Source organism: Ursus americanus, chromosome 4 (assembly GCF_024610735.1).
Source record: "Ursus americanus isolate L20-20 chromosome 4, mUrsAme1.1.p, whole genome shotgun sequence".
Classification (NCBI taxonomy): Eukaryota; Metazoa; Chordata; class Mammalia; order Carnivora; family Ursidae; genus Ursus; species Ursus americanus.
The window spans coordinates 32,210,463-32,234,218 of record NC_142130.1 but is presented as its reverse complement, the minus strand read 5'-3'; the positions used below and the strand labels follow the sequence as shown (position 1 = coordinate 32,234,218).

Here is a 23,756-nt window from a genome sequence, read left to right as displayed (position 1 = left end):
GATCTGGATAAAATTGACAAGTGAGTCATTGGCTCTGGCATCCTCCTACTTAAAAAAAAATCAGACCTCACAAATATGTGCATGATCATGTGTTCCCGAACACTCATGCTCATCCCATGTCAGGGTCTAGTATTCTTCCCTGGAGCTCTCTCCCTTGAGCCAAGCTTGTTTTTTTCTTTTTTAATCAGAATTTGTTCTCAACTAGACTAGCAGTCACATTGAAAAAGAGCTAATCTGATAATTGGCATTAAGGTATTCACAGTTGATAGAATTTAATATGCTACCTTCCCTTCTAAGAATACGTGTATATTACTTCTGAGCAGTATCTTCACACTAATGTTCCTGTTGGGTATTTTCAGAATTCAGTGGGGAAGTTGGCTTAGGTTAGATTTTCTTTATTCAGAGTAAGTTCTGAAAGTGAGGCTCTTGCAAAGAGTTTCTTGATGGTTATTGTTATTCAAACACCATTCTAGGAATTTGGAGGCAGCATTGTGTATTACACTAATAAAAGTCTTTGGAATCAGATAGAACCTAGATTGAAATCCAGACTCATTGCTCAGGTCCTTGGGAAAAAGTTATGGTTACCGTTATAGACTTCTGAGTTGGACTGTTCATATTTTAATCTCAGCTTCAGCACTATGTGGTATTGGGTAAGTTACCGCTTTGTGCCTCTGCTTACTCACTTGTAAAATGAGATAACACTGGTACCTACCTTATATGATTATTGTGAGAATTAAATGAGATGATATACATGAAAAGCTTTAAAAAACGTAAGTTGACAGTTGATTGTAGCTATTAGGTAATATTAATTTTTTTGAGGCTTGTTTTTCTCATCTATAAAAATGAGGATAATGTTATTAATATAATGTTTGATGGAAAGATTAAATGAAATAGCATACAAATTTGCCTAGTGCAACATAGGAAATAATAGATGTTTCTTTCATTTTTTAAGTTTCAAGTTACATGTAGTCCTATGGGGGAAAAAAGCTACGAAGGCTGGAATTTATAGAACAAATAAGTTAACCCACTGCAATCTGGTTTTTGCCCATACCACTGGTGATCTTGCTACTGAAATTTAAGTAAAATGATGTCCATGTTACCAGATCCATGAACATTTCTTTTCCTTTGAACACTGTCTTATGTTCTTCACTGTTGACCATCCTCACACCTGACTTGTACGGCATTATTATCTTCTAATGTCCCAGAGTCCTCCTACCTCTGTGACCATTCCTTTTTAGTTTCTTTCCCTGGAATCTCTTCTTTTTGGATTTTAGCACTTAACGGGATTCTGTCCTATGTCCTTATCTCTTATTACTTTGTACATTTTCCTGAAACAGCCTCATCCACTTGCATTGTTTTACCTACCACCTGTGTGCTAAAGACCCCCAGCTCAGGCACCTCTGCTGAACTCCAGATCTGTAAGACTAGCTGTCCTCTATACATTATCATCTAGCGGTCTGTCGTACAGGCCAGGCACAACATGACCCAAAACAAACTGATTTTCCTCATGAGATTGCCCTTCCTCCTATTTTTAACACTAATTTGTGGCAGTGCCAGCCACTCAGTCTTCCAAGCCAGCAACTTGGGAATCATGCCACATGTTGTATAAAAACTCAATACAAGTTTCCCAGGCTGATGACCAAAATAACTACTAGATTCGTGTTGCTACCATTTAGTGGTTAAACACTGCATCTTGATAGCAGAAAGGTTCTTTTCTTGGCTCTTGTTACTAATTTTACATTGTCGTCTAGAGTAATCACTTCACCATATTACAAGACAGTTTTCCCATCTGTGCCAGAAAGAGAAAATGTCATAATGAAGTAGTAAAGTCAATGGGATTCCAAATGAAGGATGCTTGGTAAATGCAAAACAAAATTAATGTATCTTGTTAGAAATATTAATAAATGATACCTGTGAAAGCATGTGGTTATCAGACTGGAAAATATTAAAGTATATGGTCATCTGAAAAATAGCAGTAGTGTTAATAAGTGAAAACAGAGTAAACCAGGCAAATCTGTCATACACACACTTTTCAACTACAGGCTGTAATGGAGAGAATCATAACCAGAAGATCCATACCAGTTTCACTACTGCTCTGTTCTGCCTTGTGAAGACCTAACAATTAATGTCTGTGTCAAGGACTTATTTTTCCCTTTCATTTCCTCCCTAAAGATTAAGGCTTTCAAAGGCTTCTGGCTGCTGCGTCATCAGGAAGCTATTCTGGGTGTTGTGCCCTTGGAGAGGGGGAAGGGATACAGTGATTCATGCTGGTCATATCTATTCTGTGCTTTCATAAGGATGTGTTATGGAATGTGAACTTTATTTTTTTTAAATCACTCAGTGCCTTATGAAAGCTATAACATCATGACCGTATTTTTAGAGGGATCTCATTTTCCCTGACAGCCTGCATCTGGGCTACCTTTTAATTTTCCTATAAGGCAAGGCATATTTGATCTTTTCTTTTCTACTGCTTAGAAATGTGGAGACACTCAGTCTCTAAGATTCCTTAGCTGAATAGGAGAAATGAAAAAATCCCCCTCTTTTCCACCGCCAAGAAGAAACCTCTTACTGGCAATATAGGCAGCCCAGTTTAAAAAATAACAATAACAACACAAAAGACGTCTGTGTATTTTTTTTTCTGAATATGTAAGTAATATATTTTTATTTGTTGAAAATTTGGAAAATACCAAAAAAGAATTTGAAGAGAGTAAATATCACCCTCAGTTCAACACCGAGTATTATTGCTCTTTAACATTTTGGTAGATCTTATTTTTGTTTCTATGCATTTATGTGCTTTTTAAAATATAAAGATTATACTGTATATATCATTCTGTAACTTGCTTTAAAATATTTAATTTTTAAAATAAACAATACATTTATATGGTTAAAAAAAACATATAACTATATTCAGTGAATATCTTGTTTCTTTCCTGTCCTATAGGTAACTACCGTTTACCAGTTTGTTTCCAGGGAATTTTTATGTTTATAGAATTTTATGAATAATTTTCTTTGCTATACTTCCTGACTTTTCACACAAATAAAAGCATGCTATAATTACTATTCTGCACCTTGGTGTTTTTCACTTGATAGATCTTGTGATTCATTGCAAGTCATTACATAAAGTGCTTTTTCTTTTTTACATCTTTCATTTTATAAAATTCCACTCTATGTATGTACCATAATTTGTTTAACCAGTCCCTGGCAGTGGACTTTTAGATTACTTGCAGTCATTTGCAGTTAGTGCTGCAGTGAATAAACCTTGTGTATTGGTTATTTTGCCCTTTACCATAGGATATTTCTGGAAGTAGAATTTTTAGGCTAAAGGGTATGTACATTTCAATTACGATGGATAGTGCTAAATTGCCCTCCAGGAAGTTATGTCTATTTACACCCTCACCAACAATGTATAAGAATATTTGCTTCTCCATACCCATGCCAATATAGGGTATTATTAAACTGTAAACTATCACCAATATGATAGATAAAAAGTTACATTTCTCTTACCATGAAAGATGTTTATGAGAGCCTTATTTTCTGTGAACTTTTTCCTCTTTCCCCCCCTTTTCCTTAGATTGTTAGTCTTTTCCTATGGATTTGTAGATGTTCTTTGTTAATGGAATTAATCCTTTGTCTGTAATGTGAATTGCAAATATTTTTTCTTAGTTTGTCTTTTGCCATTTCATTTGGTGGTTTTTATATGCAGAAATATCTGATTGGGGGGGCAGAGGGAGAGGGAGAGAGAATCTTTTATTTATTTATTTAGATAGAGAGCACACATGTGCACCCGTGGTGGGGAGGTGCAGAGGGAGAGAATCTCAAGCAGACTCCCCACTGAGCATGGAGACCCACACGGGGATTGATCTCACAACCCTGAGATCATAACCTGAACCGAAATCAAGAGTTAGACGCTTAACTGGCTGAACCACCCAGGCACCCCTCTGATTTTTAGTAAGTCAAATTGATCATTTCTCTCAGGGCTTCTGGACTTCCCCACTGTATGATTAGTAAAAACATTTGTTCATGGTTTCTTCTATTAATGGCGTAATTTTTTACATTTAAACCATTTCATCTGTAATTTATTTTGAATATACTTAATTCCCTTGGCACACAGATCTATTTCTGGCTTTTTATTATGGTCTGTTGTTGTCTATTTGTGTGTCATCACCACTCAGTTTTAACTATTGTAGCTTTTCATTATGGTAGGAGTAGTCCCCCACTTGTACGGCATCTTTGGTTGTTGATTTTTCCCCCCAACATTCAGCATTTGCCATTTCATTTACCCCTTAACTGCTTCATCATAGTTTGGATAAGGACAGGAAAACCTTATACAATGTGATCTGAGTCATTTTCTGATTAAGTGAGGGCAATTAAGGAGTCATTCAAACATTTTATTATATTTTAAAACATCTAAAATTACATTTGTTCAACAGTCTTTGGATATAGGGCCAAAACCTTTTCTGGGAGTATGGATCCACTGGTGGAGTTTCATATCATCGTTCTTGAATAAATTGCACCCATAATACATGGTACAGGACTTCCAGTTTTAATTTCTTTATACTGGACTAACAATTTAAAGATCCTGTAAATATGAGTATAAAACCCACATTTTTAGATTTTTTTCCTTCTAACTCTGAAAGTTGTCTTGCCCCTGCATAATTTGACATCAAGTTTTTATAGCAGTTTTTGTGTGGGCATAAATTTTCAGCTCCTTTGGGTGAATACCAAGGAATATGATTGCTGGATCCTATGGTAAGAGTATGTTTAGTTTTGTAAGAAACTGCCAAACTGTCTTCCAAAGTAGCTATAGCATTTTGCATTGTCACCAGCAATGAATGAGAGTTCCTTTTGCTCCACATCCTCACCAGCATTTAATGTTGGTATTGTTTTGGATTTTGGCCGTTCTAATATAGGTATATAGTGGTGCTGTGTTTTTTTAATTTGCATCTCCCTGATGATATATGATGTGGCACATCTTTTCGTGTGCTTATTTGTCTTCTGTGTATCTTCTTTGGTGAGGTGTCTGTTAAGGTCTTTGGCCCGTTTTTAAAATCAGATTGTTTGTTTTCTTATTGTTGTGTTTTAAGAGTTCTTCATATATTTTGGATAACATTCCTTTATCATACGTGGCTTTGCAAATATTTTCTCCCAGTTTGTGGTTTGTCTTTTCCTTCTCTGGGTAGGAAAGAACTGATCATTTCTTTGCTGTCCTTTTGCTCTTGTTGGTAACAGAGCAAAAGTTTTTAGTGAAGTCTAGCTTATCAGTTCTTTGTTTCATGGATCATTCTTTTGGTCTTGTATCCAAAAAGTCATCACCATACCCAAGGTCATCTAGGTTTCCTCCTATGTTATCTTTTAAGAGATTTATAGTTTTGCATTTTACATTTAGGTCTATGACTCATTTTGACGTAATTTTTGTTACAGGTGTAAGGTCTGTGTCTAGATTCATTTTTTGCATGTGGATGTCCAGTGTTTCAAAACCATGTTGAAAAGACTGTCATTGCTCCATTGTATTGCCTTTGCTCCTTTGTCAAAGATTAGTTGATTTTATTTAGTGTGTCTGTTTCTGAGCTCTCTATTCCGTTTCTGATCTGTTTGTATATTTTTTTCCCCAGTACTACACTGCCTTGATAATTGTGCCTTTATAGTAAGTCTTCAAGTCAGATACTGTCAGTCCTTTTTGAAGAAAAACTTTGCTCTTGTCTTTCAATATTGTTTTAGCTATTCTGGGTCTTTTGCTTCTCCATATAAACTTTAGAATGAGTTTGTTGATATCCAAAAAATAACTTGCCAGTTTTCTTCATATAGGTCTTGTACATATTTTGTTAGATTTATATCTAAGTATTTCATTTTCAGGAGTGCTAGAGTAAATGGTAATGTGTTTTTATTTTCAAATTCCACTTGCTCATTCCTAATATATATGGAAAGTAGTTGGTTTTTTATATTAACCTTGTATCCTATGACCTTGCTATAATCACTTACTAGTTCCGGGAACGTTTTTTGTTAATTTTTCAGAATTTTCTACTTAGATGATCATGTCATCTGTGAACAAAAACAGTTTTATTTCTCCCTTCCCAATCTGTATGCCTTTTATTTCCTTTTTTTCTTATTGCATTAGCTAGGACTTCCAGTAAGATGTTAAAAAGTAGTGGGAAGAGGAAACATCTTTGCTTTGTTCCTGATCTTAGTGAGAAAGCTTTGAGCTTCTCACCATTATGTATGATGATAGCTGTAGGTTTTTGTAGACGTTCTTTATCAATTTGAGGAAGTTCCCCTCTATTCCTAGTTTACTGAGAGTTTTTATTATGAATGGGTGTTGGGTTTTCTCAGATGCTTTTTCTGAATCTATTGATATGATCATGTGATTTTTTTATTTGGCTGTTGATGTGATGAATTCCATCACATTCCATTGATGTGATATGACGTGTTGATTTTGGAATGTTGAGCCAGCCTTGCATACTTGGTGTAAATCCTACTTGGTCATGGTGTATAATTCTTTCTATACAATGTTGGATTTGATTTGCTAATATTTCGGGGGGATTTTTGCATCTATGTTCATGAGAGATATTGGTCCATAGTTTTCTTGTGATGTTTTTTTCTGGTTTTGGTGTTAGGATAATGCTGGCCTCATAGAATGATTTGGGGAAGTATTTTCCTCTGCTTCTGTCCTCTTAAAGGCATTATAGGGAATTGGTATAATTAAATGGTTAGTAGAATTCATCAGTGAACCCATCTAGGCCTGGTGCTTTTGGTTTTGGAAAGTTATTAATTGTTGATTCCATTTTTCTTAGGAGATACAGGCCTACTCAGATTATCTCTTTCTTTTTGGTGAGATTTGGCAAATTGTGTTTTTCAAGAAATTGATCCATTTCACCTAGGTTGTCACACTAGTGAGCATAGAGTTGTTTATAGTATTCCTCTGTAATGTCCATGATATCTATAGTGATGTCCCCAATTTTATTTCTGAGTTAGCCTAGAATTTTGCCTAAAGAAAGGAAACCAAGTTTAGATCCTATTCACATAGTTGTAACTAACCAGGAGACATGCTGGAGTTGATATTTCACTGCTGCCCACCCCTGGCCACTCACTGCTCACTAAGCCACAGAACAGAGATCAGAAACACTGACACACCACTGCCAAGATATTAAAGGTCTTCATGACTCCAGTTGGCAAAAGAGCCTGTACAGCTGACACTTCTAATTCTCACTTCTACCTTACCAGTCTAGGTGAGAAACCCACTGACATTTGAGATGCTTTTTGGGTCATGTATTAAGTGCCGATTTAAGGACTCTTTCTAGGCTGTTTATTTTGTTGTGTTGGTTAGTCTGCCTCTTAATGCTTGTGCTAGGTCTGTACTTCAAAATTATTTAGATTTCAGTTTTAACCTGTGCCCATAATCTCAGAAAGGATTCTCAAAAAATAAGAATTAGATTTTCCTAGTGTAAACATTTGCCTTCTCCAGTTCAGGCCTGCTCTAGTGTGAGACATTTTATCTAGAACTGATCATTTCTTTGACTGTAAATACAGCCCTTTCCTGACCTGGTAGCATGGGAAAAGCAGGTCTCCCCTTACTTGATTTTGCAGTAAGAACTGAAGACATGTATCTCTGATTTTTAACAAATAACTTAAACTCTTCACCAGTTTTAAGATTTACCTTCTGGGGCTGAATGGTGGAGAGATGAGGCAGCAATCAGATTATTTTCATTGTGTAACCTTCTATGTCATACGCATGCATTACCTGCTCAAAAGAACAATTAAAACAATTTCTAACAATTATCCTTAAAAAGGGTGAATATGTGTATATATCCTTTTGAATGCTGCTGAGAACCTCTTTGAGGCGGGGAAAGTTAGGCTTTTTTTCCCTCCTGCCTTTGAATGTCAACACCAGAACTAGATTTGGTCTGAAGTGGTAGTGATTTCTTCACCTTATGTGTTCCTACAGCAGGTATGTTGCCGCCAGACCGATTACTGGCAGTTTGTGAAGGACATCCGCTGGCTCAGTCCCCACTCAGCCCTTCATGTGGAGAAGGTAAGGAGTGAAAAGTAACCACAAGGCTTTGTTGTTTGATGTTCTGTGTGAAGAGTCTCCTAGGCTAGAAGGATGGTGTGTGTCAAGTTTCCTATTAACTGAGGAAATTATTCCTGTAGGACTAATTTGGAAGGGAAGATTATTTGCTTTAAAAAATAAACCTTGTTAAACCCATCGCTCCAGGCCACTTTCTCTCCCCTGGGGAGGGAGGTAAAAAAGTTTTTGAAAGATCAGCATATTAGAACCAGAATGAAGCTGTTCAGAATCCTAGGAAAATGTCAAGAGGTTCCCTGAAGTGGCTGGAGAAGTAGGACTGAGATGCTTGGCTCAATATAGTACCTCTGATTTCTAATCAGGGAAACAGCTCGTGGGGTTTAGTGACTTGGCCAAAGTTACACAGCTAGTTCCAGATCAATCACTGCCAAACGTATGTATCTGTTTAACTCTTCATTATTGGAGGGTTCAAATGAATACAGAATTAAAGAGAGTAGTGTAATGAACCCTGAAATATCTATCACCTGTCTTCAATACTTGTCAATACCTGGCCAGTTTTGTTTCATGTATATCCCAACCACTGCCAGGTTCATTGCAGTCATGATGTCAGGAGAAGTTATTTGTTTTTGAATGATCACAGAACCAACTCACAAGATGTCAGGCTGGCCTTTTTTTGTGAGAAAAGTCCAGAGCCCAATGGTTTTCTTACGTAGACTCTTTGTCCTTCTCATGTAATTTCTCTTACCACCACTCCCCTTCACCTCCAGCTAGCTTCCTTTTCTAAAATCTGTCGCTGCGGTCGTTTCTTTTTGGAAACTGCCTATGAGACCTTGCTTTCAGAAACAGACAAGTAGAAGGGGGTTCCAAATAGAGGATTCTGTGACCAGAGCCAAAACGAGATACTCAGATGGCTTCTCTTTGGTGGAGGATCTTAGGTGGCATCTTCCCAGATCCTTTCCCCCAGGTTTTTGTTGCATTATTTTCTGGAGGCCAACTGAAATGGTGGACTCTGTGAGAGAAGCCAAGAGGTCAAGTTTATTCTTCCTCTGAGTATCCCCGGCTAGATGTCTCTTTGGAGCTAGAACATAGACAGGTGTAGCAGCTTTGTCCTCTCCTAGAGCCGCATATCAGGTCTTAGCTGCTTCGTTCCTCTCCAGTGGTCTCATCCAGCAGCGGGGCCACTCATCCCTCCCTCCCCTCTCCTCCTTCAGTAACCTCTCAGTGCTACCTGGAGGAAAAATGCCTCTGATCGCCTCCTCTCCTCTGTCTCCATTTAGTTCTCAGGTCCTTAGGCCTCAGTCTTGCTGTCTTTACCAGGATGCATGTTTTGACCCATGCCTCTTTGCCTCCCAGTTCATCAGCCTGCACGAGAATGGCCAGAGCAGCGCCGATGGTGTGAGCGAGCGTGCCGTCGCCGAGCTGTGGCTGCAGCACAGCTTGCAGTGCCACTGTCTCTCCGCCCAGCTCCGGCCTCTGCTTGGGGACAGGCAGTATATCAGAAAATTCTACACAGGTACGTGGAGGTCCCTTAGCCAGGACCGTTGCACATACTTCTTCATCTCTTCCACTTTACTCTTCCTTTATAGACTGATTCTCACCCCGGGCCCCATACTTTCACTCAGTGCCATAGAGATTCCAATCCGAAGCACGTGTCCAGCCTTCTCCTTTATGTGTAAAACATAGTCCAATTTGATGCGAAGGTCTTCCCCTACTCCCATAGGTACGAACCGATAAGAATAACCACCACTTACTGAGAGTTTCCTATGTGCCAGTCACTGTGACACGCTGTTTATACATATACTCTTCCCAACAGCCCTAAGAGCTGGGTATTAATACGCCTGTTTTCCAGTCAGGGAAGCAGAACCCAAGGAGGTTACGTGACTTGGCCAAAATCACCTAGAGCCAGGATTCCAATTTGGGACTTTGTGATTTTGAACCTCTTGTCGTGGCCTCTCTATTATCCTGCACGTTACTTAGCCTTTCTTATACTTGTATGTCCCTGATTCCTCTTCTCTCTGCAGTGGCATGAGTCTCTTTAAGTCATTTTCACCTTTTGTCTCTTTCCTTCCCTGAGCCTCTCCCAGGCTGTACAGGGACGATAAGAGTTCCCTGTTGGGCTCCATCGCAGCAGTAGCATTTCTCTCCCCAGATACTGCTTTCCTGCTAAGCAACGCCCACGTCACGGCCATGCTCCAATGCCTGGAAGCCGTGGAACAGAACAACCCCCGCCTCCTGGCTCAGATTGATGCATCTATGGTAAGGGGGCAGGGAATGATCTGTGTCTGTGCTGGGCCCCTGGACCTCACCATCATATAATCCTCTGTAGCAAACTGTCTTTGCTTACGCAGTTGTGAACTGAAAGGCTTTCATTTAAAAAAAAAAAAAAAAAAACTTGGAAAAGAAGGGGATGTACCGTTAAGTATCTGTTGAAGTAAAAAGTCTAAGCTTAAGGTCTGCTTAAGGAGGGAGGTGTCTATTTTTTTAAATCCCTTTTTGAAATCCGTAGTCTTGAGTAAGTACTTCCTTAAGGGCAGGCCTGACAAGCTGGGGGGGTGGGGAAAGAGGATGATTTTGAATCAGGAGTAGGATTTACAGTGTCATACCTAGTGTGACACAGGATCATTTTCGTCCTTGAAGTATAAAGAAAATTCTGTTGCTTGATATTGCTTATTGTTAACCCTCCAATTCACTCACCCCATCACTAATGCCAGTGCCGCAGCAAGAATGGAATCACAGTCCCAACTCCTTTTCAGCAGGGATCCCCTATCTCTCTTGGTTTTTCAATTTTGTTTCTTAGTTACCACCCATTAAATACTTTCTATGTGCCAGGCTTGGTGCTAGGCATAATACATGCATCATCTCATTTAATTCTCACAACTCTATAAGGTAGACATTAATTTCATTTTATAAAGGAAGCCAGCTGAGGGACAGAGTAGAGGAGTCACTTGCTCCAAGTTTGTAAGTCGTAGGGCCCGGATATGAACACTGATCTACCTGATTTCTGACTCTGTATACATAGTCTTAAGAATTTTGTTGTACCGCCTCTATGATAAAGCACTGCTGGTGTCCCACGTAGGATTCCAGTTTCAGAAGCTCTGGTATATGACAGGACTTCAAGCTTCCAAAATTGTATGTTCTAATAGAGCAGTAGAGTTGTGTGCTGTATCTAGGCTCTGGCTGCAGTTCTAAGCCTGCTGCCAAAGGTCAGGTTCCACTAGCATTTCTATAGTGCCGAATGTTCCTGAGGGCCTGAGGGCCTCCGTCCTCAACTCTGACACGTGTTTCTTTTGTAGTTTGCCAGAAAGCATGAGAGCCCACTGCTGGTAACCAAGAGCCAGAGCCTGACAGCTCTGCCTGGTTCCACATACACCCCTTCAACCAGCTATGCTCAGCATTCCTACTTTGGGTCCTTCTCTAGCCTCCACCAGTCTGTACCCAACCACGGCTCAGGTATGGGGGCAGGAAGGGGTAGTCATGACATGTATGCCCAGCCCTGGAAAGTAGGGGACTTTGTGGGTGCACACAGGAGGGTATAGATAGAGCTGTGGGTTGGTGCAGTTTGTCAAATTTCATGTCTTAATAATGGACATCTTAAAAAGTTGTATAGTAATTAGCCTAAGATAATTCAGCAGAATCGTGAAAGTAATAGAGGAAAGAGAGATGGTTTTAGATACCCTTGGATTTCTAATCCACATTGCCAAGAAGGTATTTCAGTAATAATAGTTAACACTTCTTGAGGGCCTGCTGTGTGCCAGGCTCTGTTATAATCAATTTATACATATTACTTCATTTGATCCTCAAAACAGTCCTATGCAGTAGGTGTTATTATTATTGCTTTTTTACTGATGAGAAATCTATACTAATAAGCAATGAAGCCACTGTGTCAAGAGCCTTCGCTCTTACCTTACCTTACCTGGCTTACCTGCTTCTAAGCAATTTTTGCTTACTTCACATGGCGTACCTTTTCTGAGATGATACCATGAGTCCTGGGCACCCAGTAATGATAAGGAGTTTGGTCTTTAGTTGTAGAGAAGCCCTTCATATGTACCAAAGATTTCTAGCTCACCTTTTTCTCCTCTTTTTATATCCTAGAAAGAAGATCAACTTCCTTTTCACTCTCTGGCCCTGCCCGAAAACCTCAAGAAAGCAGAGAGCACGTCTCACCAGAGCAGGATCAAGCCTTCCAAGCCCCCCTGCTTTCAGTCCCTGCATTAGCCAGGGATCCCCCCTCAACCCCAAATGAGATGAGCTCTAGCACTCTGACCAGCCCCCTAGAAGCATCCTGGGTCAGCAGCCAGAATGATTCCCCAAGTGATGCCAGTGAGGGGCCCGAGTACTTGGCCATTGGCAACCTGGATCCCCGAGGCCGGACTGCCAGCTGTCAGAGTCACAGCAGCAATGCTGAGAGCAGCAGCTCCAACTTGTTCTCCTCCAGCAGCTCGCAGAAGCCAGATTCTGCTGCTTCTTCCCTAGGCGAGCAGGAAGGAGGTGGGCAGAGCCAGCTGTCCAGCGTCCTTCGCAGGTCCAGCTTCTCGGAGGGGCAGACGCTCACTGCCACCAGTGGAACAAAGAAGAGCCACACTCGCTCCCATTCGGATACCAACATTGCCTCCAGAGGAGCCCCAGGTAATGATAGTCACCAGTCCCTACTTAGTAAGTTATGTTTCTGATGACGTGATAGGGTGTCCTGCTTATAATGAAAGAGGAAAGTTTATGGTGTAATATGAATACCCAGGAAATCTCTCTGAGAATATTTATGTTTGCCAAATAGTAAATGTTTTCCTGGATTCTTCCACCAGTTCCTTAGCATCAGAGGATAGTAGGACTGGTCATAGTTCGAGTTTTTAATGTATCTCTCAGACAGAGGGGAAATACTAACGAGCTTTGAAAATAATCCTATGAAATTCCTCCCCTTTCTGTGATTCCTGAGAAGTGCGGTCAGGTGTAATACAAGTATGAGAGAGGCAAAGTGATATTGGGGTTTCCTCATTAAAACTAGGATATATGAGTGTGGGATGATGTGACCCAAGAAACCAGTGCGGGGTGGCTGACTGCTGTGCCACTAATTCAGATTGGAAGGCAGCCTGATAAGGAGGCCCTGGCCACCGAGACCTTCCTCACACAAACCCCAGCTGCTAGCAGAGGGCACCCTTGGCATGGGAGAGGTGGGGCTCATTGCTTTTGCCATCTCCCTGCCATCTTCTGTCATGGGGTGCTAGTGTCTGGCAGGCTTTGGTTGGGTTTCGTTTGTAGGAGAACCTCCATAACAGCAAGTATAACATGGATCTCTGTGCTCAAAGCCAGTTCTGGGTAGGAAAGCCCCAGAAATAAAATATAAAACAATTTAAAAAAAAAAGAGGAAGATTTCCTTTAGCAACTGGGCTGCCATTAATTTCTCTTTGTAATTTCTAGAAAGGTGAGAGCTGAGGCCCTCATCTGAGACTTCTGAGTGACAAATTTTCTGTTTTCTATTCAAGATGTGGTTTGCCTTGTTGGAACTCTCTCAGGGAAAAAAAAAAAAAATGTCCAAATCAAAGCCTGTCTTCCCACAAGCTTTCTTAGATGTGAAGAGTACTCGGGTTAGCTCCTTGCTTCACATCTCCTGCCGCAGGCCTGCTGTCTACTGTAGTCCAGGCCACTGGTCTTTGAGCATGGAAAACTTCCCTGCCCCCATTCTTGAATCCACATGGATTCCAGAAACCACGGTAACCTGCGTTGGAAAGGGGAGACAGAGAAAACCTCAGCAAAAGTGTCTGAGGGAGAGGGAGTGGTGTGTAGCTTCTCGCGTGAGTCAGCTACCTCGGTTCGGTAGCTGAGTACTTCAGCACTAGGGTTCCCTCTTGGGAGTTAAGTCCCCACCTCTGCTAGATAAAAGAACACTCTTTCTCACTCTATTCTCATTTCCTCTGTTTGGACTCTCCTCTGCACCTGTCTGTCTACATACAGGAGGCCCCAGGAATATCACCATTATAGTTGAAGACCCCATTGCAGGTTTGGGAGCCAGTCCTTTCTGTCTGCCTCCTCCTCCTCCTCCTCCTCTGTGACCATCTTGCTAAGTTCAGCACCTCCTTTTCCATTCTGGTGTCAAATCAAGTCTGGCTAGGCTGGCTAATCCTGCTGTGATTCTTGGACCTGCGTCTAAAATGGCACCGATATTTTGCATCCTATGTTTTCTGCCCGTGACTTCCAGATGCCTCCTTTAGTCTCCCAAAAGCTTCTGGGAGGCAGAGTCAAGATTTGTCAATTCTGCTTTGCCCAAGGGTGAAACTGAAGCCCACTATTTGTCTAAGGCATCATGATGAATCAGTGGCAGATTTTTTTTTTTAATAACTGAGTACTTACTGTGGATCACTTTATTTTCCTTGAATTAACACCAGAATGTATTTTTTCCCCTTTCTGTGGTCTTGGATGTGGATGCATGTTTTCTGCCTTTCCCAGAGTCCCATTTCCTTTTTCTTTGGCCTGTCCTCCTTCCTCTCTAAGTCCCATCCCACCCCCATTCCAGTCATTGCACAGGCTAGTGACTGAAGTCTGTTTCTTTGGTTTTCGTGGTGGTGTTCAAATTAAATATTGTGTTCAATTCTGGGTTCATGGAGATAGTAGTAATAGAATGTGTCTGCACGATAGAGTGGTGAGGAAAGACTGAAAGCTGTGGCCTCCGGCGGAAGTCACTGAGTATGTTAACTTGGAAAGAGAAGGTTAAAGAGGAGGAAGTAGACAGGACCACTGTTTGGAAGAGCATTGTTATTCTTAAGGAGATGAAAAATTTAAGAAGACTCAAGTGAGTGTGAGGAAATCTAAGAATTAGAGCTGTTCATTCGAATGAACAGCATCAGGAGGTAGTTAGCTCAGGAAGCGAAGGCCGGATGGCCTTTACGTGTTGTAAAGGAATAGGGCGCTGGTGTTGGAGTTTGTATTGTGCACTCAATTTGACTGGGGACCTCAAAGGTCCCCTCCAAGTCATAGTTTCTTACCAAGGCATCATGGTGACTGTTGGTTTATCTGTAGTTCAGCAGTGAGGAGGAGAGCCCACTGCCAGGACCAGTGAAATCTTGGAGACCCAAGGAAAACACAGTTATCTCTTACTGCATAGTAACATTTTTTTAATGAGAGGAGCAGCTGACGAGCTGCCGCCATCTGTGGGGGATATGGGTTGGATGCAGCGCGACCATTCACTCTCCAGAGCACCCTGCTCATTCCCAGGCACCCACCTGCTCTTCTGCCTGCTCTTCTGTGAGTAGCACTGGGAATTTTGTGTTTTCCTTTGGAGAATATCAGTTTCTCATTTCCTGCGAGCCCTGCCTGATGCCATTTCTCTACTCCTAACTCTCATTGTTCCTCAAAAACTTCTACCCAGCCACTTCCTACTTTGTCAGGCTTCTCTTGAGACCTCTCCCTTCCTTCTCCAGGAAGGCTGGGCATGAAGCCCTGTGGACAAGCCCTTTGGATAGAGGGCCATCGTCCTTGGCTTCTCGAGCATGGTCTTTTTGTTTCTCTTAAGGAAGTTGCTGGATTTTATTTTGTTTTTCAGCTAACTCAGAAGCAGGTTAAATATGTAGGTATGACAAATTTCAGATTCATTTCAGGTTCAAGAGAGGCTGTGTCCTAGTCTTCCGAGTGTAATGATTCCGAGATCGTTTAAAAGCCCAGTGTCAAGGTATCAGAAAAGTTTCAGTGTGCCCATGTTTGTTTTACCATGTGAGGACTGTTTTCTACATTAGTTCTTGTCAAGAGGTTGACAATTGGCCAATATTCCTAGAACATTTGGTAAGAAGATGGAAGAAGAGAGAACTAAATTCATGAGTCCATTTTGATTTGATTCTCTTTCACCTTTGTGTTGCTGCATTCTGGATCATGTTTTCTCTTTTCCTCTTAGAATATACCGACTCCCCATTTCCTTTCCATGTGTTCCTGCATTCTTGGACTGTTCCCCATTGGTGTGCCGCCTCTCTTCTGTTTGGGAGGGCATTGGGAATGGGAGCAGTTAAATGTGGAAACTCCGAAGTTGGGAATGTATGTGTTGCTCACCTTGTATGTGTGTTTTTACTCCCTGGTGGTCAATGACACTAGAATCCTGCAATGATAAGTCGAAGTTGAGAGGCCCCTTGCCCTACTCTGGCCCAAGCAGTGAAGTCAGCACACCCAGCTCTCTGTACATGGAGTATGGTGAGTACTAGGAAGGCCAGGGCTGCAGCTGTGTCTTTCCTCTGCTCTCCCCTTGTGCCTGCTAAGCTCTGAACTGTCTGGCTCACGTTGGCTCCGTGGAGGGTACACACCATACAGTCTCAACCTTCCTTTCATCATTTACAGCCCCCATGATAGAAATCACACGGCCCCGCCATTTCTCTTGCTCCTTTCTGACTTAGGGGTCCCACCCTCTCTTATGCTGTGGGTGTTATCACCATGGATGTCCGTCGCTCCAGATGGAATGGCTCTCTGAGTGGGTGAGAGGGACCTTGAAAAGAAGCCTTTGAGTGTCGAGGCTGAATTACCAGAAGATAAGCTCCACATGGAAATCATCCGCAGGAGGAAGCTATTTGTTCCCTTGTCTGATTCTCAGCACAGGTTTTTTGTTTCCTTTTTTGTAGGGTAGAAGGGCAAGTATGTCATCTTTGAATTTTGATGGCAAAAAGATTGTCTCTGGCTCTATTCATTTATTCTGTTCTTTAACCAAGAGGCTTAGTGCTTGGGGATTCTGAGATTCAGAGAAATTCCTTTAGAAGGTAGACATCTTCTTTCCAGCCTGTTACCTGTCTCTAGCAGTAAAATCATCAGACTTCTCAAGAAGCTTGTCTGTTACAGATTTGCTTTCCAAGTCAGAGCTTTTCACATCCACATTCTGTTTTCCCACAGAGGGTGGTCAGTACCTGTGCTCAGGGGAGGGCATGTTCCGAAGACCATCGGAAGGACAGTCCCTCATCAGCTACCTGTCTGAGCAAGACTTTGGAAGCTGTGCAGACCTGGAAAAGGTGAGGAATCTAAGGGGCTACTGAAGAGCTCATGAGTCGGGACATCTGGCCTGAGGGGCTGTGCGGCCATTTGTTCTAAAGAAGTTTTGGGTACACAGCAGGAACATGAGCAAAGACCACAGGTAAGAGGAAATTCAGAGTTAAGATAAGCTCAACAAGTTCAATCTCTAGAACACTTTTCAGGGAGTATCTGCTCCTCACTGAGTCCAAAATATTATTGATTTTGTGTTAGAACCCGCTTTGGGCACAGAAGTATTGAATTTTAGCCATGTGGTTATTGTTTCCTTGACCCCGGAACCCCAGGTAAAAGTTATTTCCAGAATCAACTTCTCTATTTTGTTCTAAGGCTCAGATCTGTAATAAATAATGTCCCTGTTGCATTTTAGAGCTTATAAAGCACTTTATGCTGAGCTATTACATTTACCTTGATGTTTTGTCTACAGGGGTATGGCTTTAGGAAAGACCCTGATATTAAATTCTGGACTTCTCTATCATAATTTTATGTAGAAAGGGGGGGAGGAAGACCAGGCATGGCAGGTTTGAGAGCAAAGAGGATGTATAACAGTTTTTTTGGCCATCAGCTTTTCTTATAACAGAAGTGTTCGTTTCCCCTGAGTGTTTGGAATGAAAGCAGTGCATGTGTTAGAAGCCCAACTTTCCAGCATTACAGTCAGTGAGGGGTTCAACACATCTAGCCTCTCACTAATCACCTTTGGGGCCTCCTCCCCCAGGAGAATGCCCACTTCAGCATCTCAGAGTCCTTGATTGCTGCCATCGAGCTCATGAAGTGCAACATGATGAGCCAGGGCCTAGAAGAGGAGGAGGAAGAGGAGGAAGACAGCGATAGGGAGATCCAGGAACTGAAGCAGAAGATCCGCCTTCGTCGCCAGCAGATCCGCACCAAGAACCTGCCCCCCGTGTACCAGGAGACGGAGCACGGAAGTGAGTGGGGCCGCGAGCACCTCAGTTCCGCTTCTGCAGGGCTTCGGGATAACACTTGGGGCCTTGTGCGCTTCCTTTTTGGGCCCACTTTGAGATATTATAGCCACGCCAGAGGTTCCTCTGCTGTCAGAAAGATTTTTTATGGTGACCTAATTTTTTTCCTACCAGACCTAGAGTCCTAGAGTTCATCCATTTCCCACCTCAGAAATATCTTCCCAAAAATCGGTTTCTGATAGGAGAACTAAAGCTGCTGGTCCCAGAGTCACTTCCCAGATAGTAGTACCTTCTGTTTATGTGAAATTTTCAAAATTTCATGAATAAAATGGGGAACAACCAGCACGAAGAGCTAGTTTCCATTTCCCCCAGCATCGCTCCCAGCCAAGGTTCTGTTTACTTTGCTGTTGAAGTCATACCAGGTCCCTTTCATTGTGAACCTAGGAGTAGGTGACCTCTTTCTGTCCTGCTTATTACCTTTCTGTCTTTCTTTCTTTTTTTTTTTTTTTAACATAGCAGGCTTTCGGGTCACTTCTAGCAGCTCCCAGTTTAGTTCTCGTGATTCAACACAGTTCTCTGACTCTGGCTCTGCTGACGAGGTTGATGAATTTGAAATCCAAGGTAAGCAGCGACACTATTTCAAGCCACTTTCATTGCCTGCTTCTTTCAATTTGAAGTCATAGACTGAGAAGCTTTCCTTAAGTTTAGAGAATCTTTAATATGGTCCATTTTGGAACATTGTTAGTAATTGTAAGAGATGGCCTCTCTTGCTAAAAACAAAACCCCGTTAGTGAAATTTAAGCAGAAAAGAACATTGAAAGGAAGTGCTTTGGAGTGGTCTGGCTGTTGAAGTCACCTTGATGGGTCTCAATTGCACCTTTCTCTTGGATTTTCACTCTAATTCCTCCTGCTCACAGCCTAGGGCTGGCCCATACCTGCTTGAAATTAGAATCCTGTTCTCTTGTGTTCCATAACACAGTCGAAATTGTTTCAAAGTGTTTAAAAGGAGCTTTGTTATAATCCTAAATGAAAAGGACAAGAAGAGTCATTGGGGGGAAAAAAGCAAAACAGGAAGAAAAGTGAAGTTGACAAAGTAGAGCTTTATTCTGTTCAATCAGTGCTGACTTGCTTAGCAGAATCACAGACCTTTGTTTTCGTAATTGTTGTTGTAGTTGTAAGCATATGCACAGAGAAGGGGAGGGGCTTTAATCTGGGAAGGCAGTTGTGTTAAATCAGGTTAACCCATGATTAATGGATTAATCCATTCCTGCAAATCATAGATCTCTTTAAGTTCCCATCAGTGCAACAAACAAACTGAAAAGCAGTTTTGAGACATAAGCTTTCCCCCATGAGTTATTTTCTTATAGAGGTGAATTGTATCTGTAATTCTTCATTGTAAGATGATGATGAATAGATCTTTTTTTATAGATCTGTTTATATCAATCTAGAGAAGTGATGTAATTCACCTTTCACCTGCACAGACTTCTAGTAGTAATCGAAACCTGATGGTAGCTGGATTTCTTCCCCATTCAGAAATACAATTTTTACACATATTTTTCCAGGTCTCTAGGAAGTCTTCTTTCTTTGTTCTCTTTAATATATCTGATATCTATTCATGACAATAGCAGCCACTTAAAACTCCATTTTTTTTGGTTTGTTTATATGAGGTTTTCCAACAACATTTCTCCAATTCTCTGACACCAACTGAGTATCTTGACAATTCAGTTCTGGCATTAACTCCTGGAGTTAGTGTAGACCCTACAGGTTAGGGGCTCAATCCCACAGGATACTCCCAGTGCAGATGTCAACCACAAATGTCATCGCCAGGTTACCTGCTCTTCTCCCCAGCCAACTACAAATTCAGGGGTTTCCCATGACCCCCCCCAACTTTTGCTAGAATGACTTACAGAACTCAGGAAAACACTATACTTAAGATAACTTTATTGTAAAAGATACAAATGAACAGACACATGAAGAGGTACTTAGGGCAAGGTCCCAAATTTTCCTGAGCACAGGAACCTCTGTGTCCATGCAGTCAGGTTGGGCTACACTGCCCACAGTCTGTTCACCAACCAGGTAGCTCGCCCAAAACTCACCATTGTAAGTGTTTTATCAATGTTTCATTTCATAGGTAGGCATGAGTGCTTAAATCATTGGCCATTGGTGATTGAACTCAACCTGCGGTCCCGCTCCCTTTTTGGGAGATTGGGGGAGGGGCTGAAAATTCTAATCCTCTCATCTGGTGGTTGGTTTTTCTTCTGGCAACCAGCCCCATCCTGAAGTTATCTGGATATACTCCCCAAGTGTCACCTCTTTAGCATAAAATCAGATATAACAGAAAGGGACTCGTTATGAATAACAGACATTCCTGTCACTCTGGAGATTGCGAAGGTTTTAGGAGCTTTCTGCCAGAAACTAGGCGAGACCAACTATATGTTGTTGATTATACCGCAATATGTGATTGACTTGATCTCCACATGAGAAGGAAATAAAAGGGTTCCGCCCTAGCTCTCTGATGAACAGAATCTCATGAGGGCGATATTAAGGTAAGTTCAGAGCGCTGCTTCATTGGATGTGGAGCCGTCCACTCGACTACTCAGTGTTCCTCACAGCAAAGCAAGGAGCCAGGGGAAGCTGTTCGGTCTGGAAGGAGCCACATTTGAAAGAGCCTGCCTGGCAGGGGCATGAAATGCGTTCCTCTGGAAACTGTTGTTGCATCTGTGGCCCCAGAGGAGCTGTTAAGTCAACTAACTCTAGTCAGCTCAGGATGGAAATCCTTAAAGGAAAAAACCTTAGGGGAGGGTTTCTCAACCTCTAGGCCAGATCATTCTTTGTTGTAACAGACTGTCCAGTGCATTGTAGAATGTTTAGCTTCATCCCTGGCCTCTACCCAAATATCCACAAGAGTGCAAAATCTCCCCTGGTTGAGAAGCACTACCTTACAGGTCTTTAAGGCCAGGCTGGTTTGGGGAAGCAGTAGTAACTATGTCCCAAGACCTACTGAGTACCTACCTGTGGATGTAACGTCTTAAAAGCAGTTCGTCTTTTGCAGCGAAGTCAAGTTCTGACTCCAGGAACGTATGGTATAGAACTGTCATTCTCATCGATTTGCCTCCTGTCTGAATACTAAAGGGCCCCCTTTTATAATCATTATCACAGATGGTAGCGAAGGATCTAACCTGACTCACATGTCAAAGAACGGACTCTCAGTGTCAATGGCCTCCATGTTTTCAGGTAGCCTGTGTTGGAAGTGTGGGTGTGCTCACACATGCATGTGTGTGAATGTTGGCATCAGCTTTTGTACGTTCTTTATCTTGTGACACCTGTCTGTAAGGTTGAGAGAACTAGTTAGGAAAAACCAGACTTGAGCCAGCAAAGAACATTTCAGATACTCATTTTCTTCTTCATATGACCCCCAACAGTCGTCCTTGCTGAGATTGTCCTTGTTGATCCTTCCCTCCAGTGATACTTCTAGACTGAGTGGTCATTGTGGCTGATGGAGGTAGTAGACAGTTTAGAAAGCAATGGTCAGGTGAAGAGATTTTAGTTCAAACCAATAGCTAAGCTACTGCTACAGGGTCAGACAGCAAAAGTCAGATAGAATGGTGTGAAAGCATAGTGTGTCTTTAGAGTTTTGAATTTGCAGAATCAGTTTGCAGAAAGCTATCTCTTCTTGGTATTTTGTATACAATTAGGGTTTACTGCTGCAAATGTTTGGCTTTAGTAATTGCTTTATGATTCAAACCAGTAGGCTTTCTGTAGGTGGGGTTAACTGAAAGTAGCAATTTTCAACTCCAACTGGCTTTAAAACACATACCAGCAAAACTCAGGACTTTTTATTAAACAGTCCATTTTAACTGTTAATGTTGTCAGCCATGAGAATTTGAAATATTTATGTAAGATTAGATAAAGATTTGAAGAAATAAAAGTGTTTACATTCCTTTTTCTCTGTTCCCGAACAGTTGTAATTTATTCTAACATCATCTTTCCTTGCTTGAGAAGTAATTATCCTATCACTTTTTAACTGGTTTCTTACGTGTTTACAACCACAATCCTTTTGCGGGTACATTTACTGACTGCCGGCCATTTGTCTGTCAGAGCATATTCGGTTTGCCTTAAGCATAAGGCAGACTTTTACTTGGTCTTCCTGGCATCTTTTCTTCCCCCATTTCGAGAGCTTTAAAGTTTTTTATACATTTTTATACATTTATACATTTTACATATATGAAACATTTTTCAACTAAAAAACTACTTTTTCTTGTGACCGACAATCCTAACACGTTATGGGAGTTAGAGGGAAAGCAGTCAGAACAAGTTCTTTCAAAAGTAGTAGCTTGTTTTACCTTCTTTCTACATATAGATTCTTATTTATGAAATTATAGTTTACATTTCCTCTTTCTTTACTCTAGACTTCTTTATTGCTTTCTGTTCATTTTCATTGGTTTCTGGTTTATTAATGGTACAAAATTCTTTCTACAAAGTATCATTATACTTCTCATTAGCAGTCTTTCTAATTATATCCAGAGGTTTACAGATATGTACTTTTTGATCATCTTAAGTGATTTATGCTATTGAAGAACCTCTGAGGGGACATCTGGGTGGCTCAGCTGGTTAAGTGTCTGCCTTTGGCTCGGGTCATAATCCCAGGGTCCTGGGATCAAGTCCTGCATCAGGCTCCTTGTTCAGCGGGGAGCCTGCTTCTTCCTCTGCCTGCCGCTCCCCCTGCTTGTGCTCTCTTTCTCTCTCTCTCTGACAAATAAATAAATAAAATCTTAAAAAAAAAAAAAGTGAAGGGGTGCCTGGGTGGCACAGCGGTTAAGCGTCTGCCTTTGGCTCAGGGCGTGATCCCGGCGTTATGGGATCGAGCCCCACATCAGGCTCCTCTGCTATGAGCCTGCTTCTTCCTCTCCCACTCCCCCTGCTTGTGTTCCCTCTCTCGCTGGCTGTCTCTATCTCTGTCAAATAAATAAATAAAATCTTTAAAAAAAAAAAAAGTGAAGAACCTCTGAGGATACTATCAGAGCAAGGTCAATAAAATCTGTAACACCCTTGGAAAAATGTTAAGTGCTTAAGCATTGTATTATGGACCTCATCTGTGACGAATACTCTGCATAGCGTAGTACTCTGCTTGATATCATCACATGTCTTAGATCCTGACTCATTGAGCAGACCATATGGAACAGAAGTGTTTCTGAAGGAAATTGATTTGGAAATTACTTCCTCCTAGCAATAAAGTAGGTATAAACCTTGTGATCACAGAAAGCTTTGTATTCAACAACACCTACTCCTTTCAGTAATTTTTAGTAAATTTACCAAGTTGTGCTACCATCACCATAATCTAGTTTTAAAACATTTTCATCATCCCAGTAAGATTACTTGTGCCCATTTACAGTTAATTTCTGTTCCCACCCCAGCCCCGGTCCACTGCTAATCTGCTTTTGGTCTGTATAGATTTGCCTTTTCTGGACATTTGATATAAATGGATCATACAATATGTGATCTTTTGTGTCTGGGTTCTTTCTTCGTTAATTCCTTCTGATGGTATCTGCCAAACTGGTATGAGATCATTCATAAGCTCCCAATCCCAGACAGTCTTTTCAGCTTCTTTAGCTTTAGGGTTTTGTTGTTCTCCACCCCTCCTTCCCCTTTTATTACAGCTTTATTAGTTTTTCTTTATCTTCCTTTGTTGATTCTTCTAGAATTTCGGTCTTCCACATACATGTATCTAGTCATGGTCCAATCAGGAAACAGAAACCACAGAGTAATTTGAATAGGGAAAATTTAAAAATAAAGAATTATTAAGTGTCACTGGGGACTGGAGTAATGGGAGA

At 41.3% G+C, this 23,756-nt stretch overlaps 1 protein-coding gene across 8 annotated transcripts in view; it reads left to right on the top strand.

Annotated features, from left to right (window-relative positions):
- Positions 1 to 23,756, top strand: part of RUBCN (rubicon autophagy regulator) — a 58,965-nt gene that overhangs the window by 16,930 nt on the left and 18,279 nt on the right. The window contains exons 3-13 of one of the 8 annotated variants that reach the window (XM_045812566.2): positions 7,940 to 8,026; positions 9,374 to 9,533; positions 10,170 to 10,276; positions 11,314 to 11,470; positions 12,113 to 12,646; positions 13,967 to 14,011; positions 16,091 to 16,186; positions 16,874 to 16,989; positions 17,721 to 17,931; positions 18,445 to 18,546; positions 21,085 to 21,159. In XM_045812566.2, the coding sequence (XP_045668522.1) occupies positions 7,940 to 8,026; positions 9,374 to 9,533; positions 10,170 to 10,276; positions 11,314 to 11,470; positions 12,113 to 12,646; positions 13,967 to 14,011; positions 16,091 to 16,186; positions 16,874 to 16,989; positions 17,721 to 17,931; positions 18,445 to 18,546; positions 21,085 to 21,159 (1,690 nt within the window). Of the gene's footprint in view, positions 1 to 7,939; positions 8,027 to 9,373; positions 9,534 to 10,169; positions 10,277 to 11,313; positions 11,471 to 12,112; positions 12,647 to 13,966; positions 14,012 to 16,090; positions 16,187 to 16,873; positions 16,990 to 17,720; positions 17,932 to 18,441; positions 18,547 to 21,084; positions 21,160 to 23,756 lie in introns of all 8 variants that reach the window. The other 7 variants (XM_087861554.1, XM_045812560.2, XM_045812559.2 and 4 more) reach the window with 7 other exon arrangements.